Below are 19,373 nucleotides of genomic sequence, written 5' to 3'. Positions count from 1 at the left end.
ATCTAATAGACATCTACAGAACTTTCCACCCCAAATCAACAGAATATACATTCTTTTCAGCACCACACCACACCTATTCCAAAATTGACCACATAGTTGGAAGTAAAGCACTCCTCAGCAAATGTAAAAGAACAGAAACTTTAACAAACTGTTACTCAGACCACAGTGCAATCAAACTAGAACTCAGGATTAAGAAACTCACTCAAAACCACTAAACTACATGGAAACTCAACAACCTGCTCCTGAATGACTACTGGGTACATAACGAAATGAAGGCAGAAATAAAGATGTTCTTTGAAACCAATGAGAACAAAGACACAACATACCAGAATCTCTGGGACACATTCAAAGCAGTGTGTAGAGGGAAATTTATAGCACTAAATGCCCACAAGAGAAAGCAGGAAAGATCTAAAACTGACACCCTAACATTACAATTAAAAGAACTAGAGAAGCAAAAGCCAGCAGAAGGCAAGAAATAACTAAGATCAGAGCAGAACTGAAGGAAATGGAGACACAAAAAACCCTTCAAAAAATCAATGAATCCAGGAGCTGGTTTTTCGAAAGGATCAACAAAATTGATAGACCGCTAGCAAGACTAATAAAGAAGAAAAGAGAGAAGAATCAAATAGACGCAATAAAAAATGACAAAGGGGATATCACCACCGATCCCACAGAAATACAAACTACCATCAGAGAATACTATAAACACCTCTATGCAAATAAACTAGAAAATCTAGAAGAAATGGATAAATTCCTGGACACATACACCCTCCCAAGACTAAGCCAGGAAGAAGTTGAATCTTGGAATAGACCAATAACAGGCTCTGAAATTAAGGCAATAATTAACAGCTTACCAATCAAAAAAGTCCAGGACCAGATGGATTCTCAGCCGAATTCTACCAGAGGTACAAGGAGGACCTGGTACCATTCCTTCTGAAACTATTCCAATCACTAGAAAAAGAGGGAATCCTCCCTAACTCATTTTATGAGGCCAGCATCATCCTGATACCAAACCCTGGCAGAGACCCAACAAAAAAAGATAATTTAGACCAATATCCTTGATGAACATTGATGCAAAAATCCTCAATAAAATACTGGCAAACCGAATCCAGCAACACATCAAAAAGCTTATCCACCATGATCAAGTGGGCTTCATCCCTGGGATGCAAGGCTGGTTCAACATACGAAAAACAATAAATGTAATCCAGCATATAAACAGAACCAAAGACAAAAACCACATGATTATCTCAATAGATGCTGAAAAGGCCTTTGACAAAATTCAACAACACTTCATGCTAAAAACTCTCAATAAATCAGGTATTGATGGGACATATCTCAAAATAATAAGAGCTATCTATGACAAACCCACAGCCAATATCATACTGAATGGACAAAAACTGGAAGCATTCCCTTTGAAAACTGGCACAAGACAGGGATGCCCTCTCTCACCACTCCTATTCAACATAGTGTTGGAAGTTCTGGTCAGGGAAATCAGGCAGGAGAAGGAAATAGAGGGCATTCAATTAGGAAAAGAGGAAGTCAAATTGTCCCTGTTTGCAGATGACATGATTGTATATCTAGAAAACCCCATCGTCTCAGCCCAAAATCTCCTTAAGCTGATAAGCAACTTCAGCAAAGTCTCAGGATACAAAATCAATGTACAAAAATCACAAGCATTCTTATACACCAATAACAGACAAACAGAGAGCCAAATCATGAGTGAACTCCCATTCACAATTGCTTCAAAGAGAATAAAATACCTAGGAATCCAACTTACAAGGGATGTGAAGGACCTCTTCAAGGAGAACTTCAATCCACTGCTCAACAAAATAAAAGAGGACACAAACAAATGGAAGAATATTCCATGCTCATGGATAGGAAGAATCAATATCATGAAAATGGCCATACTGCCCAAGGTAATTTATAGATTCAATGCCATCCCCATAAAACTACCAATGACTTTCTTCACAGAATTGGAAAAAACTACTTTATTGTTGTTGCTTTTGTTTTTTTTGAGACGGAGTGTCACTCTGTCGCCCAGGCTGGAGTGCAGTGGCACGATCTCCGCTCACTGCAAGCTCCACCTCCCGGGTTCACGCCATTCTCCTGCCTCAGCCTCCCGAGTAGCTGGGACTACAGGCGCCCACCACCATGCCCAGCTAATTATTTATACTGTTAGTAGAGACGGGTTTCACCATGTTAGCCAGGATCGTCTCGATCTCCTGACCTTGTAATCCGACCGCCTTGGCCTCCCAGAGTGCTGGGATTACAGGAGTGAGCCACCGCGCCCGGCCGAAAAAACTACTTTAAAGTTCATAGGGAACCAAAAAAGATCTCACATTGCCAAGTCAATCCTAAGCCAAAAGAACAAAGCTGGAGGCATCATGCTACCTGACTTCAAACTATACTACAAGGCTACAGTAACCAAAACAGCATGGTATTGGTACCAAAACAGGGATATAGACCAATGGAATAGAACAGAGCCCTCAGAAATAATGCCGCATATCTACAGCTATCTGATCTTTGACAAACCTGACAAAAACAAGAAATAGGGAAAGGATTCCCTATTTAATAAATGGTTCTGGGAAAACTGCCTCGCCATATGGAGAAAGCTAAAACTGGATCTCTTTCTTACACCTTATACAAAAATTAATTCAAGATGGATTAAAGACTTACATGTTAGACCTAAAACCATAAAAACCTTAGAAGAAAACCTAGGCAATACCATTCAGGACATAGGCATGGGCAAGGACTTCATGTCTAAAACACCAAAAGCAATGGCAACAAAGCCAATATTGACAAATGGGATCTAATTAAACTAAAGAGTTTCTGCACAGCAAAAGAAACCACCATCAGAGTGAACAGGCAACCTACAAAATGGGAGAAAATTTTTGCAACCTACTTATCCGACAAAGGGCTAATATCCAGAATCTACAATGAACTCAAACAAATTTACAAGAAAAAAACAACCCCATCAAAAGGTGGGCAAACGATATGAACAGACACTTCTCAAAAGAAGACATTTATACAGCCAAAAAACACATGAAAAAATGCTCATCATCACTGGCCATCAGAGAAATGCAAATCAAATCAAAACCACAATGATACGCCATCTCCCACCAGTTAGAATGGTGATCATTAAAAAGTCAGGAAACAACAGGTGCTGGAAAGGATGTGCAGAAATAGGAATACTTTTACACTGTTGGTGGGACTGTAAACTAGATCAACCATTGTGGAAGTTGGTGTGGCGATTCCTCAGGGATCTAGAACTAGAAATACCATTTGACCCAGCCATCCCATTACTGGGTATATACCCAAAGGATTATAAATCATGCTACTATAAAGACACATGCACATGTATGTTTATTGCGGCACTATTCACAATAGCAAAGACTTGGAACCAACCCAAATGTCCAACAAGGATAGCCTGGATTAAGAAAATGTGGCACATATACACCATGGAATACTATGCAGCCATAAAAAATGATGAGTTCATGTCCTTTGTAGGGACATGGATGAAGCTGAAAACTATCATTCTCAGCAAACTATCACAAGGACAAAAAAACAAACACCACATGTTCTCACTCATAGGTGGGAATTGAACAATGAGAACACATGGACACAGGAAGGGGAACATCACACAACGGGGACTGTTGTGGGGTGCTGGGAGGGGCGAGGGATAGCATTAGGAGATATACCTAATGTTAAATGACGAGTTAATGGGTGCAGCACACCAACATGGCACATGTATATATGTAACAAACCTGCACATTGTGCACATGTACCCTAAAACTTAAAGTATAAAAAAACAAAAAAAAAGAAATAGCTAGTAAAATGAATAATGACACTAGTGACACTAAGTAGAACAGAAACATGAAAAAAAGTTTTCCCGCTGGCTCATTTGAGAGAAAAACATACACATAAATGAAGAGGTACTGATTGTGATAATCATCAGTGAAGAATTGTGTTACTTATATTCTTCTTTTATATTATGTTGATTTATAAATGCTAATCATCTTAATCATTATTGGCTTATAATGACATTCATATTTTTTAGATTATAAAAGACTACAAAAAGAACTGCATATGAAAAAAAAGAATGATTTCACAGTGTGTCAGATTCTAAATTTAGTAATTAAAGTAATTTAAAAGACAGTACAGGCCTGGCGTGGTGGCTCATGCCTGTAATCCCAGCACTTTGGGAGGCTGAGGCAGGCAGATCACGAGGTCAGAAGTTCAAGACCAGCCTGAGTAACATGGTGAAACCTCGTCTATACTAAAAATACAAAAATTAGCCAAGTGTGGTGGCACGTGCCTATCCTCCCAGCTACTCAGTAGGCTGAGGCAGGAGAATTGCTTGAACCTGGGAGGTGGAGGTTGCAGTGAGCCAAGATTGTGCCACTGCACTCCAGCCTAGGCGACACAGCAAGACTCCATCTCCAAAAAAAATTAAAAAAAAAGAAAGAAAGAAAGTACAATTTATTCTTTTTTTAAATTGTCATCTTAGACAAGTTAATCTCCATGTGCCTTTGTTGTCTGACCTGTAGCTTGCAGATAATAACAACATATAATCTTGTTGGGAAGATTAAAGGAATACATGTTTGCAAAGCTTAGATTACAGCATGGCGCCTAATATTAACCACATTTAAGTGTTACTGAATAAACAAATCTATTATTTTAAAGAATAGATTTAAACCATAGTTTACAACCCTAGTTTATAAATTCAACACGTAATTATGCTTACAATGTGAAATTTCATCCTACACACACAATATTTCAAAAAGAAAATGATAGAAACACCTGCCCTCAAAAAATACCTGTCTTTAATATCTAGTGAGAGAGAGTGAAGAATATAGGCAATTGTAATTCTGTCTAATAAGTACTCTAATAGAGGTGTTCAAATATTATAGAAACACACAGGAATCAATCTGTCTACAAGTACTTTGATTTTTCCATCAATCAGGGGAACCCTTTAACTCAAAAAATTAAAAACATTAATGAAAGTTTATTTTAGATACCCCTATAAAACAAAGAAGTAAGGTATGCTACTTCACATTTTACAACAGGCATTCCCGGACTTTTGCTCATTAGAATTTCACTGTGTTGCTAATGTTTGTTTCACAGTTAAGAGAATTAGCATGCAGCAACACATAGCACTTTTCCCGGGCTGGCAATCAGGTTTCTAGACTTCAGGTTTTCAGATCTTTCTTTTCAATACTGATGACAAAATTGCTGTTTCAATTCCCTGTGATATTTTCAATATTAATTATTCAAATATTAAATACATTAATATTAAAATATTAACAGTAAATATCCTCTATTCAAATCTAATTTTTAAAAATTCGATAATGTTGGACAACTATCATGGTTGGTTCTACCTTCTAAATAAAAGAAAATGTGTTTTACCTCAAAAGTAAATAAAAATTAACCAATTCTCAGGTATTCTTTGAGTACCTACTAGTTATTGCTATTCTAAATAAAATAGAAGATAAAAAAACAAACCAGGAAACATTTGTTGTAAAAGGGCTTAATCTACCAGAGGAAAAAGATAATACTTTTTTTAAAAAATGGGCAAATAATCACATATTGTGAGTAGGCAAATTTGAGGAAATATCTAAAAGCATAAATGCCATAGAACATTATGTATTCTTAGAGATCCAATCCTTTATTCTTATGCCCAACTTCCTCATTCAAGAGATATTAAATCTGGCAATTTTTATTGTGTTTCTTCTTCGTGCCCAGCATGATTCTGCCTGCTTTACTTTGAAAATTGAATACTTCCACAATGACCTTACAAAACAGGTGCTATTGTCTTTATTATATATTTAAGAATACTTGACTTCAATAACAGTAGTACCCGCTCCTTGCTGCATGTCATCTAACTGCCAAATAGAGATGAGATGTTTCAGATTTCAAAGTTTTTGCTTTTTCTGCTAGTCAGTCTCCCCTGGAAGGGGAAAAGTAGAAAATCAATAGAAGACTTATGCTAAAACCTAAATTATAGAATACATTCAAATAAAATATCTTATATATTTGCAAATCGATTTTTTCATGGGATGAGGTTAGCAGGGGGAATTGAAAGTTGGCACCATGCCTTTTCTGCGTACATAAGAGCTACTTTCACAACAATGGTGATGTACCTGCAATCTTTTTCAGTGATCTGACAAATCTGTATTTATAGTACTCTATAAAAGTACAATGATAACTGTACTGCACTGGTGAGCTGAAACACTTCAGTCATATTATCAGGTTGTCCCAACTTATCTGAAAAATAGCATTTGTGTGCTCAGTGTACAAAGAAAGGTTGTCAAACTAGATGCAAACGTTACAATGGGATTTCTTGCCTTGACAGGGTAACTGCACAAGGGACCAAATATTATGACTCACTAAGGAGCAATAAACAGCACAGAGATAAAATAACAACACTGTCAATCAAGGGCAGCAGTTTCTCTGGGAATTTTTTAACATTCTTATTTTTCACATTAAAATCTACTGATTCTTGACGTTTGAAAACCTTCTTTAGTTTTTTTTTTAATATATATAAACCAGCGACTAATGAGCTCATATCTTTCCAAAAGTTGAATAGAGATGATAAAAAAAACACAGAAGGTTGATGGCAATCAGTCCTTTCACAAGGTACCAGTGATACAGCATAGTTGACAAAACATCTAGCCAGCTGCCTTTCCACCAAGGCCTGGCAGTCAGAAAGAAAGGTAAATGCCCCCACTGACCCTCTAAGCTCTGTCCACCACTACCAGTGGTTGACTGTTCCTCCACAGCCCATGGGTTGTGCGTTATGTGGTCCTCCAGAGGGGAGGACCTAGGGCCATTTGAGCAGCAATTTCTGGACAGGGTGAGTGGTGAAGGCATAGTCTCCTAGTGGTGGGAGCCCTTGGCTTTCCAGAAATGCATCTTATGTAAGGGGGAGCAGCTGGAGAAGAGATGTGACACAGTTCTCTCACATGCAGGGCCTAAGGCAAGAATCCTGAGTGCCCAGATCTAAAGGCAATGGTACAAAGGGATAAATCCAGGTTATGTGAGCCCTGAAGTTTATGAAATCTGGAGGGATCTCAAAACACACACACACACACACACACACACACACACACACACACACACACACGAGAAAAGAAGGAAAAATTTCCAGGATCGCTTCTAGGGCTTTATGTGGGGCCCATTGTAAAGCTGACCCCTGAAGATTAAACTTTCTCAGTGGTACAGCTAATGTATTCCTGCTACTAGGGTGAAAGGTAGGGGGTAGTGGTACTCGGTCAGAGGAGCTTTAAGGAGATTTAATTGGCTTTAGGGACTAGCAAATTGGCCCACAAGTGATCTTTTCAAAGGTCTCCTTCTGGGCCAGTATTCTGTAGTTCCCTAGTCATGGGTGCATGAGAGTCCTTTGCCCCTCTTTATGGGGGTATCCTCATCCTCCAGATAATTCACAAAAACACTACAGCCTCCCTGACTAGATGGTGCTGCTTTCACAGCTGGCCAGCCATTTTTCACCCTCTAGGTTTTCTGGGCAGTCTGCTTAAGTTTCTCAGGCATGAATCCACATCTGTCCCTTGTGCTTCCAAATGCAGAGAACACATTTGAAGCACTGAATGATGCTTCTGAAAATCCACTATAGACTTGAGGTTAGAAAGTTTCTCCTCCCATCCCTAACTTCCTCCAAAAGCTGTGGAAGAGACCTATATTTAGGCAAAAGCTTTCACCATGGAAATCTTACCTCCTCACTGATCTCCTCAGGTGCTGTTTCCACCCTTGAATTGACCAAAATCATGAAACACTAGCCGTTTCTTTTGAATGCCTGCATGAGGAAGAAGTCTGTTTCCTAATCATAGTATTATCCTGATATTTATCCTAGCCATGCCTCAGTATTGAATTTTTTAAATGGAAGAATTTGAAGGCACCAAGTGATGGAGGGTAAATGAAGGAAAATTGTTAGTGAAGAATCATAAAAATTTACATAAGAACCTAAGTGGAATTTACTTATATTGTGGACATTTTCAGTGAGAACCAATGACAATGATTCAGACAGGAATTTTATGCAAAGTGCATTTATGTGTGTGTGTGTGTGCATGTTACACTTATAGTTCAATTGATATAATACTCAACATAAATTAAAAGAATATCATGACTCGCCATTCATTAAACTATTACTAATTCAAGATAACATGTTAGGATTTTCACAATATTATATATTTAACATAATTACAATTAGTAATAAAGATAATTTCTCATTTTCATCCTTATTGCAAATACTTAGTAATGTATTGTAAGTTATTAGTTTAATAACTATATTTAACTTGCCAAGGTTCATAAATAGATATTGACACAGTTCTCTTTTCACATTTCTCCATCCCCAATGCCAGCACCCTAGTCCAAGCTACTATCAGCAATCACCTAAATGTTCTCACTGTAGCCACTCAATCTGTCCTCCATTTACTAATGTGCTGATAAATATTTAACTAGCTCTCCAGGAGAGGAGGAAAGTCCTCATTTGTATAATTTCCCAATGCTATGATGTAAATACACCCACCATGGCTGATTTCAAACTTTCGGTGTGAAATCACTGAATCTAGAGCTGGGGAGAACTGCTATCAAATTGGCTCTCCCAAGTCGGCTCCATTTCACCATTACCCCAACCACACCTAACTCGTTCTCTATAATAAACAAAGAGAAAGTTTTCAAAAGGCAAATCTGACCATGTTGCTTGGCCCTGCTAACATGATTTGGCTTCCTTTTCCTCCCACAAGCCTTCCTTCAATTTCTCCACACTCCCACCCATCACAGAACACTTTAAGAAGCTATTTTGTTTTTTCAGTTAGTTAATTAATATCCTGTGGATTTTAGCTCAAGAGTCACTTCCTCAGGGACGTTTTACCTGACCTCCTTGGCTATGTTACAACCTCTTACTACAGCCCTTATAATGAGATACACCTCTACATTATAGCCACAGCTACACTTTTGCTTTTTTTTTTTTTTTTTTTTTTTTTGAGACGGAATCTTGCTCCGTCACCAGGCTGGAGTGCAGTGGCGCAATCTCGGCTCACTGCAACCTCCACCTCCCGGGTTCAAGTGATTCTTCTGCCTCAGCCTCTCGAGTAGCTGGAATTATAGGCGTGCACCACCATGCCCAGCTAATTTTTGTATTTTTAGTACAGAAGGGATTTCACCTGCTTTTCAACACAAAATCCCTAGCACTATGCAGAGTGCCAAAAACAAAGCAGACATGAAGAGTTACCTATTTTTGATAAATTAACAAATAAATATCTGCCTAAAAGCATAAATAAATATGTTCCCCTGAAGATTGTTAAGGAAAATTGGAGATCAGCTAGTAATATTATTCTTTGATGTGTCTCCAATATAACTACAGAGTTTGTGTAACAACTTTAGAGAGACTAAAGAGGTGACCTTAGAGACAGTACTTAACTGTTCCAAATCTAACAAATACTATTCATTCAGATAAATAAACAAAAAGAGCTGACAGAACTTTAAGCCTGTGTGTTAAGTACCCTCTAAGAATAAAATAGGTTAGTGTTAGCAATTCTTTACAAATAAGACTTTTGTACTGTACTAAATGATAACATCTGTTACCTTTCAGAAGGAGCTTCCAGAATCTACTTCATGACAAGAAACTGAAGCATTACAAAGAGGTACTGAAACTTGGAGTGAATGACAATTTGTTTAAGTAATGCTTCATCTGTGCAAGAGTAAACAATCAAATCTATTCCTAAGGTTAGATTTATTTATATAAAATAATATAAAAATGTGGAAATGGACAAAGATGTAATAGAATAATTTTTCTTTTACCTCTGCATTTCTAACTTTACAATGGCCATAAAAATCCCTTTATTCAGACATTGAGCTATGGTATGTACAGAATATTTGCATTTCAACAAGCATATTTCTAACAAAGTATTAATACAAAATATAATCCAAAGCCAATCATGGTTATTCTTTCATTCTCTTCAGAGTTTAAGTTCTATGTACATTTCATGAAATGCTCATTTACATAGAACTGACTTGAGAAATGTAGAGTTTTGAGGAACATGCTGAGTGTAGCTGGATATTTGGGTATACTTTTAACAGTAGGATTTTTATAAATTTATAAATCCCCTCTATATGTCCATGTGTGCCCATTATTTAGCTCCCAATTATTAAGCATGGATATGTGGTATTTGATTTTCTGAGTTATTTCACTTAGTATAATGACCTCCAGCTCCATCCATGTTGCTGAAAACACATGATTTCACTCTTTTTTATGGTGTATATATACCACATTTTCTTTATCCAACCATCTGTTGAGGGGCACTTAGGTTGGTTTCATGACTCGACTACCGTGAACAGTCACTCTCAAAGCTTTGACCCCAACATTCTATGCTTATGATTAAATATTTGAAAATTGTACACTTTTTTTGATTACATAGATTATTCTATTTTTTAGGAAGTTTATCCTTTCCATGGTATTCTGAGTTACATATCAAACTAAACTCAGAAGTGAAGTAAAAGGCCGGGTGCAGTGGCTCACGCTTGTAATCCCAGCACTTTGGGAGGCCGAGGCGGGCGGATCACGAGGTCAGGAGATCGAGACCACGGTGAAACCCTGTCTCTACTAAAAATACAAAAAATTAGCCAGGCGCGGTGGCGGGCGCCTGTAGTCCCAGCTACTCCGGAGGCTGAGGCAGAAGAATGGCGTGAACCCGGAAGGCGGAGCTTGCAGTGAGCCGAGATTGCGCCACTGCACTCCAGCCTGGGCGACAGAGCGAGACTCCGTCTCAAAAAAAAAAAAAAAAAAAGCAGTGAAGTAAAATCTCCACCTTTGTTTTCTGAATTAAGATGAATTTTAGATATTGCAGGAAGTGGAAAGCTCTGGTCCTCCCCCACTGTAATGAGCAATGTAGCTTTCCTTCTTAACGATTTGATAGTTTCTCCCTATCACTTGCTATGCTGAAAAATTTATACTTCATTCCTAGTAGGAGTTCCTAATTCTTGTTTCTCTTTATCAAATGTCTAAAAACTAATAAATACATGAGAATATTTAATAACAAATTGTCAAAATATTTATCATCAGAATATAACTAAACATTGGTTGATAATACAAATATCTCAGTCATAAAATGTTTCTTACCTTCTAAAGTGATGTAATTATATATTACATATTCTTTCTTATGTACAATCTTACATATTCTGCGATGACTATTTCAGTTATTCTTAGCAATAAATTTACTGGGTTCCAAATCAGATGACTCTATGAATCCTATATTTCAAAGACTCGATGATTTACGAATTTATATGTGAAGACTGTAAAATTCAAGGGGAAAATTTACTTAAAGAAGTAATTCCATCCTAAATTAAAAAGAAATATTTGTTATCCAAAGACAATGTCTCAACTTTCAGCATTAGTATTATATTGGTGGGTGATTATTTTATGTCTACTATTTTTTTTTTTTTGAGATGGCCTTTTGCTCTTGTCACCCAGACTGGAGTGCAGTGACACAATCTCAGCTCACTGCAACCTCTGCCTCCCAGGTTCAAGTGGTTCTCCTGCCTCAGCCTCCCAGGTAGCTGGGATTACAGGTGCCTGCCACCATGCCTGGCTAAATTTTTGTATTTTTAGTAGAGACAGGATTTCACCATATTAGCCAGGCTGGTCTCAAACTCCTGACCTCAAGTGATCCGCCCGCCTCGGCCTCCCAAAGTGTGGGATTACAGGTGTGAGTCACCACGCCCGGCCCTATCTAGTGTTTTTTTTCTTATGAGAAATCCAAAATACACAAAACTGGTATCATAAGGGCTTTAGTAACACCATTTATAAACAGTTGATGTGGCTATTTAACAAATATATTTGTTGCAAAAAACTTACAAAATTTATATGTTCTTGCCTCTCTATTATGTTTTAGGCATTGCATTATGAGGTAAAGTATCTCCCATATTAAAAAGAAACAAATAAACTAAGGTTAAGAAGGCTTATTTATTATTTCTTTTAGAGACAGAGTCTTGCTTTGTCACCCAAGCTGGAGTAAGGCAGTGGCATGGTCCTAGCTCTCTGCAGCCTCAAAATCCTGGGTTCAAATGATCCCTTCCCCTCAGCCTGGCGAGTATCTGGGACTATAGGTGCAAGCCACAGTGCCCAGGGGTTAAGAAAATTGGTGCTGGTGGGGGGAAAGAATCTGCCCAATGCCTGGATTCCTAACCACTGAGTTATACTGCCTCTCAACAGCACACCCAGAACAAATAACATAAAATAAAATTAAGTAGGTAAAAAATCATTTAAAATAAAAAATAAAGATAGATGCATTATATTTTAGTATTTCAGTGTTTATGATTTAAATATAATAAAGAATTCTGACTTTTAAAATTAATGGTGATAATAATATTATTACCAATATGGAACATTCATTATTTTGACACCTCATCTATCTCTGCCTTCTTTTATCAATATCGCCAATATGTCAATTGTGGAATCACCTTTCCCCTCTAAATTTCATTCTGTGTTCCAGGGCTTGTCATGCAACATCAATAAATTATCTAGTCAGTCGCCACCAAATACTTTTGGATATAGCGATTGTATCAGAATTGCCATGTCAAACAAGCCAAGCTAGTCAAAGCCAATCCAAAGATACTCAAATCTGGGTTTTTTTTTTTTTTGCTTTGATTAAAAAAATGAGAAATTATCTCCTTCCACTGGATTTGTGGAGAAAATGAAAATCAATCCCAGTTGCTGCTGAAGGCAGCAATATCACCACTAGAGGAACCTCCCAGAAAATGAAAAGCCCAGACAGAAAAGTCAAGCAAAAAAGATGTAGATAGAGAGAATGACCCTTGATGACATCACTTGAGAACCAAAACTGTACTTGAAGAAATTGCTACCTTTGTACTTTATAAATTATACAAGCCAATAACCACCAGCACTCTTGATTCTTTTTTCTGAAAGCAGTTAGCATTTGGCTTCTGTCACTGGCAAACAAGAGTTTTGAATTAATCGCTGTCTTTGCACTTATACTGTGTTCTTGCCATATGTTCACACCTTTTAATTCTCAAAATAATAGTGAGGTATGTAGGACATAAACAATTTCCATTTGATAGATGGCATCATTAAGATCACAATTGAAGATATATTTTAGGAAATATTTAAAATATGGGATATATATACTTTCCAGGTCTGCTGAAATAAGAAAATATAATGGAGACATTAATCAAGTAATTGATAACTGATTCAATATGAGACGTGAGGAAGAAAACATACCAAGATTTTAAGAAAAGAAAAATGATGGTAGCTTTACTTAAATATGGAACAACTTGAGAATTTAAGGAGAACTTAGAGGAGATTATTAATTTGTTTTCAGGCATATTTACAACAGACTGAAGATCCCAAACCTGAAAATCCAAATGTTCTAAAATCTGAAACTTCTTGAGTGTTAACTTGACAATCAAAGAAAATGCTCCTGTTCCATTTCAAATTTCATATTTTTGGATTTGGGATGCTCAACTAATATAATACAAATATTGCAACATCTGAAAAAATCTGAAATCTGAAACACTAAACACTTCTGCTCCCAAGCATTTTGAATAATGGACATTTAACCTGCATGACACTTCGGTAGGATGCCTAGTTAGACAAGTCTGATGAACAACTATAAGTATTAGATTTGCATTCAGAAGAGCCATCATGAAAAGAATATATAACCATAAGTCACCCATAATGTTGACAGCTGAAGCTATGGAATGGGCAACATAACTAGAACTTTATGGATTATTAGATTTCAGGTCCTTTCTCAATATCATTTCACATAATACTAACAATGAGAGTGGTGATATCACCCTAACTAAAAGATAGGGAAGTGTGTGTGTGTGTGTGTGTGTGTGTGTGTGTGTGTGTGTGTGTGTTTTGCAGGAAAACGCATTTAAGCTTTCTAATATAATTCAATTGGCAAACATGATGCAATTATCTATTAGACAAAAATGGCTTTTGGAACTTAAAAATTAAGACTATATGAAGAGCAGTTAAATTATCTCACTTTTAGATTGTATTAAAACTGAATTAAAATCATTATTTTCTAAATTGGTCAGTGTTTCTTCTCTCTATAATGAGAATATTAATGCTGAATATCTTCATGCAATCAAATATATACATTGCCCTATTCACAAACAGTATCAAGCACAATTATGCTTTAAGAGCTTATTATCCAGTAAAAAGACATACAAGAAGCAAATAACTATAACACAGTGTAATCCAATGGAGAAAAATGGTAAGTACATCAAGATATATCTTCCGCCTTACTCCTATGGTGGTCAGCCCAAAATCCTTGGCAGCACCTTATATCACCTAATCGCTAACCTGAAACCTTAAAGGAGGCATGATACTATTTCTCACCGAAAAATACTCAGCAGGCTTTTTCCTTTTCATGTATTTAATATATAAGCAGAAATAATCCCCATTTACTTAATATTTGACATCTACATAAGCTTACATTTATTGTCATGAACTTAAGCCTCTTTGGTCATTATAGAGTACAAGTTTATCATTTATATAATAGAAGATCAAATTTTAATTTAAATTAAAGCTTGAACAGTTTAAATGGAAAAATATGAAAACACTAAAATAGTATAAAGTTTAAATTTGTTCTAATTTAGTAAAAATATTTTAAAATAATAACTTACATTCCTTATAAAAATGCAAACCAACTTTAAAAACTTTATATTAAAAACTGATTTCATTTTATATCATTAAAGCCTACAGCTTATATAGTAAGCAATCCAAGAACAGTGTACCCACAATCACAGAGTAGGGAAATAAAGTACATCAGCCTTGCCCATGTCCTTAAGATAAGGTAACAAAATGAAACTTGAATGACACATGGTTCAAAGACATGAAGTTAGGAGACACAGAAGTTATTCATTAAGACAATATAGAATAGATTATTTTTTAATGCACAAAATTTACTTCTTCTTTCTTTATACTAATATTAACACATTTATTATAAATCACATTTTCTTATCAGTTATCTAATTGATTTTACGAGGCCTTGAAAAATTAAATGAACAACTCACTGTTTGGAAGGCTCAGGAAATTTTGGTTCTTCTCTTTTCTTCATTTCTATCATTGGTTCCATAGGAGTAAGAACTACTGCGGCACATGAGACGACAGAGTGATATGAGTCCTCCCGGCAAACTGTTTGTTCAAAAAAACCGAGGAATTGTAAATGTCAAAATTATTTATGAACTAGTCTCACTTCTCCTTTTTCCCCTTTCTATATTTAGTCTAATAAAAGGTCTAATTCTACTAAAACATTAATTATTAAATTATCCTTAAATATTTTCTGCTCTAAGTCTTTTCACTCACTAGCTATATGACCTTGGGCAATTTTTCCTTTTTAAATCCCAGGGTGGAAAAGGTATTGCCAACAGTTTATAGTCCTTCTCTAAAAAAGCTTTTCATCAAAGAATGAAAAGTGCACAAGTTATACATATACAGTTAAAAGAATCTTTGCAACATGACCACGCCTGCTAAGTCAGCATCAAAATCAATAAACAGTGCATCACCAGCACCCTAAATCCTCCTGTGGTACCCCTTCCCAAACACTACTGTAGCCTCTGAACTTAACCATTATCATCATTTATAGAACCATAAATAAGTTTTGCCTATTTCTGACCTTTACACAAATGGGATCATATTCTTTTGTGAGCATATTCTTTTCTTGTTTGGTTGGTTTTGTTTTGTTTTTTGAGACGGGGTCTCGCTCTATCTCCCAGAGTGGAGTGCAGTGGCACGATATTGGCTCACTGCAACCTCTGCCTACCAAGTCCAAGGTATTCTCCTGCCTCAGGCTCCCGAGTAGCTAGGATTACAGGCGCCCGCCACCATGTCGGCTAATTTTTGTATTTTTAGTAGAGATGGGATTTCGACAGGTTGGCCAGGCTGGTCTTGAACTCCTGACCTTGAGATCCGCCCGCCTCAGCCTCCCAAAGTGCTGGGATTACAGGCATGAGCCAACGGCCAGGCTCTTTTTTTTTTTTTTTTTTTTTTTTTAGAAGGAGTCTCACTCTGTCACACAGGCTGGAGTGTAGTGGCATGATCTCAGCTCAATGCAACCTCTGCCTCCTGGGTTCAAGTGATTCTCCTGCCTCAGCCTCCCAAGTAGCTAGGACTACAGGCGTGCTACCACGCCCAGCTAATTTTTGTATTTTTTAGTAGAGACGGGGTTTCACCATGTTGGCCAGGATGGTCTTGATCTCTTGACCTCATGATCCGCCCACCTCCGCCTCCAAAGTGCTGGGATTACAGACATGAGCCACCGCACCTGGCCCAAGCATATTCTTTTATGTGTTTTGTATTTCATTCAATGTGTGCTTATAAGATTCATCTGTGTCTAGTAGTAGCTGGTTCATTCTCATAGCTGTGTGGCTTTCCACTGGTGAATATACCACGATTTATTTATACATTTCATTAATAATGAACACAAGCTATTTTCAGTTTGGGGCTATTTCAATTGTCTATGAACATTCTTGTACTTTTTTAAACAGTGCACAAACATATTTATAATGGAAAAATATCAATAAGCTGTAATCGTTTCTAGGATATAGTCATGTTTTATGTTCTGCTTTAGTAGCCACTGCCAAATACAACTCAGAACTGTCTGTACTAATTTGCATTACCAACAATAGAGAAAGAGTTTCAGTTATTCCACATCCACATCAACACTTGGTTTTGTCACTTTTTTCTTATTAAAGTTCTAATATTGTATTAATTTTCTATTGCAGCATAAAAATTAACACAAACTTAGCAGCTTAAAACAGTATCAATTAATTATTTCACAGTTCTAGAAATCAGAAGTCCAGATGGGCTCAACTGGGTTCCCTGATTAGGGTCTTACAAGGCCAAAATCAAGGTATCAATAAGTCTGGGCTCTTATTTAAAGTCTCTGTGTGAATAATCCACTTCCAGACTTACTCAGGTTAACAGAATTTACTTCCTTCCAGTGGCAGGATTCAAGTATCCTTTTACCTTGCTAGCTGTTGTGATTAGGGACCGCTCTGAGCTTCTAGGGCTACTCACAGGTTCATGGCCTGTGGCCCATCCATCTCAGCAGCGGGGAACATCCTTCACATTGAAGCCCTCTCGTGCTTTAAATATCTCTGATTTCTTCTTCTGCTACCAACTAGGGAAAAAACATTCTTTCTGCTTTTAAACGGCTCATGTGAGGCCTACCCAGATTATCTCCTTTTTGATTAACTCAAAGGCAACTTATTAGTAGCCTTAATTACATCTGCAAAATCCTTTTCGCCAACTAATAATCACAGCAGTGATGCCCTATCATCTTCCCAGCAAAGAAAAATTAAGGGCTGGAGTCACGTGTCATCTTAGAATTCTGCCTACCAAAGCCATTCTTTTAAGTGTGTAGTGTAGTATGGCATTGTTACTTCAATTTATATATTCCTGATAATGAATGAAATTGAATATAGTGCATATTCAGTCCTCTTTTTACATGGTTCTAATATGCAAAAATTTCACTTACATGGTTTAGTTAAATAACATCAGTCACCCCCAAAAAACAAGGTTCAAATTGCAGTTCACATGGTGTATCAACTGTGAGTAATTGTATAAAGTACAAACTTCTTTACTAGCACTTCAGTACACAAATCATTATGTAAATAAAAGAGGTACATCATGATCAGTGACACACACACATCACTTCTTTCAAATTCTGTCAATTACTGATAACTAGGCATTACTTATTCAGTTCAAGCACATAAATAATAATGTGTAGTTGCATTGCTTCCTTGTCTCCCCGTGACTAATTTATGTGACATTTTATAAAAAATAGACAATGTAAGGAAAAAATTTGCCAATGAAAATGAAAGTAGAGAAAAGAAATAAAAACTGATAGTGAAACCCTGTCTCTACTAAAAATACAAAAAATTAGCCAGGCATGGTGGCATGCGTCTGTAGTCCCAGCTACTCAGGAGGCTGAGGCAGAAGAATTGCTTGAACCCGGGAGGCTGAGGTTGCAGTGAGCCGAGATCAGGCCACGCACTGCAGTATGAGCGACAGAGCGAGACTCCGTCTCAAAAAAAAAAGAACACGGAAAGTGCTGGCTGGGCACGGTGGTTCACACCTGTAATCCCAGCACATTGGGAGGCAGAGGCAGGCAGATCACAAGGTCAAGAGATTGAGACCATTCTGGTCAACATGGTGAAAGCCCATCTCTAATAAAAATACAAAAATTAGATGGACGTGGTGGCACGTGCCTGTAATCCTGGCTACTCGGGAGGCTGAGGCAGGAGAATCACTTGATCCAGGGAGTTGGAGGTTGCAGTAAGCCGAGATCGCACCACTGCGCCCTAGCCTGGCCACAGGGTGAGACTCCATCTCGAAAACAAAATGGATAGTGCTGGAAGTGATATTTGAATCAAATATAAAAACATAGTACAACAAACAGAAACACTCAAGTTTTTCTTTTCAGAGTACAACAAACAAATACTCAAATTACTCCATTATTTAATTGCACTTAAAAAGTTAATTTTAATAATGCATAAAAAATTTTATTCACTTATAAATTTTATAAAGGTAAATTATGGAACAGCAGACAATTATAATATCATGTAATATAAAAAACATGAGACAACGTCAAGCCATTCCATATTCAAATAGATTTGCAGCATCCATGGGTTGAAAATCAATAATACATTTTTCAAAATTATTTCCAACCATAGATATAAATAATAGTTTGAGGCAACAACATAAAAACCTATATGCTAAATTTGCTCTTCTGTGAAAAGAATTTTTGTTGTTAATGTATTGCATGAAGTGCAGAATATTCCATCTTAGGCTTCTGTCACTAGAGAGTGTCACAGCAAGGATAACTGGAAAATAGAAGTCCCCATTTCTTTCTAGACAGATGAGGCCTTTTGGCCAAGATCAGGGTCACTAAACAACTACTGGAACTGCACCTAGTAGAAGTCATTTATCAGCAACCATCAGTTAATAAGAAAAGGATGATTCAGGCCTGAGAAACCAATGTTTAATTATACAAATAGGGACTTTAAAAGAAGAAAAAATACTTGATAGTCACAAAAATTGCTTATCCTAAAACTTGCTTCTAAGCACTAGTCTTATTTATTTCTAGATAGCTATTAAATATATAAACACCAAAATGAACAAGCCTTCCAGGGACCACTCAGTCAGAAATCTGCAAACCTCAGGGCAGAGTAGAAATCATTTTTAGCTTTGAAATGAAGTAGTCTGACCTTGTCATGTAACCTTTTATTACACAACAAAAACTATGCTATTACAGGAAATGACTTTCTATTATTGCTATATTCCTTAAAATGTTTCTTTCAGATTCATAATAAACTGAGATGCAAAA

General features: G+C 36.9%; 1 protein-coding gene across 4 annotated transcripts in view; it reads right to left on the bottom strand.

Annotated features, from left to right (window-relative positions):
* Positions 1-19,373, bottom strand: part of CCSER1 (coiled-coil serine rich protein 1) — a 1,421,845-nt gene that overhangs the window by 1,077,747 nt on the left and 324,725 nt on the right. For all 4 annotated transcript variants that reach the window (XM_012499332.2, XM_030819130.1, XM_030819131.1 and 1 more), the window contains exon 5: positions 15,058-15,178. In XM_012499332.2, coding sequence (XP_012354786.1) covers positions 15,058-15,178 — 121 coding nt within the window. The remainder of the gene's footprint in view (positions 1-15,057; positions 15,179-19,373) is intronic.

The sequence above is a fragment of the Nomascus leucogenys genome, chromosome 9 (genome assembly GCF_006542625.1).
Source record: "Nomascus leucogenys isolate Asia chromosome 9, Asia_NLE_v1, whole genome shotgun sequence".
Classification (NCBI taxonomy): domain Eukaryota; kingdom Metazoa; phylum Chordata; class Mammalia; order Primates; family Hylobatidae; genus Nomascus; species Nomascus leucogenys.
Note: the sequence above shows the minus strand (reverse complement) of the source record. Positions and strands in the feature narration are given on the sequence as shown.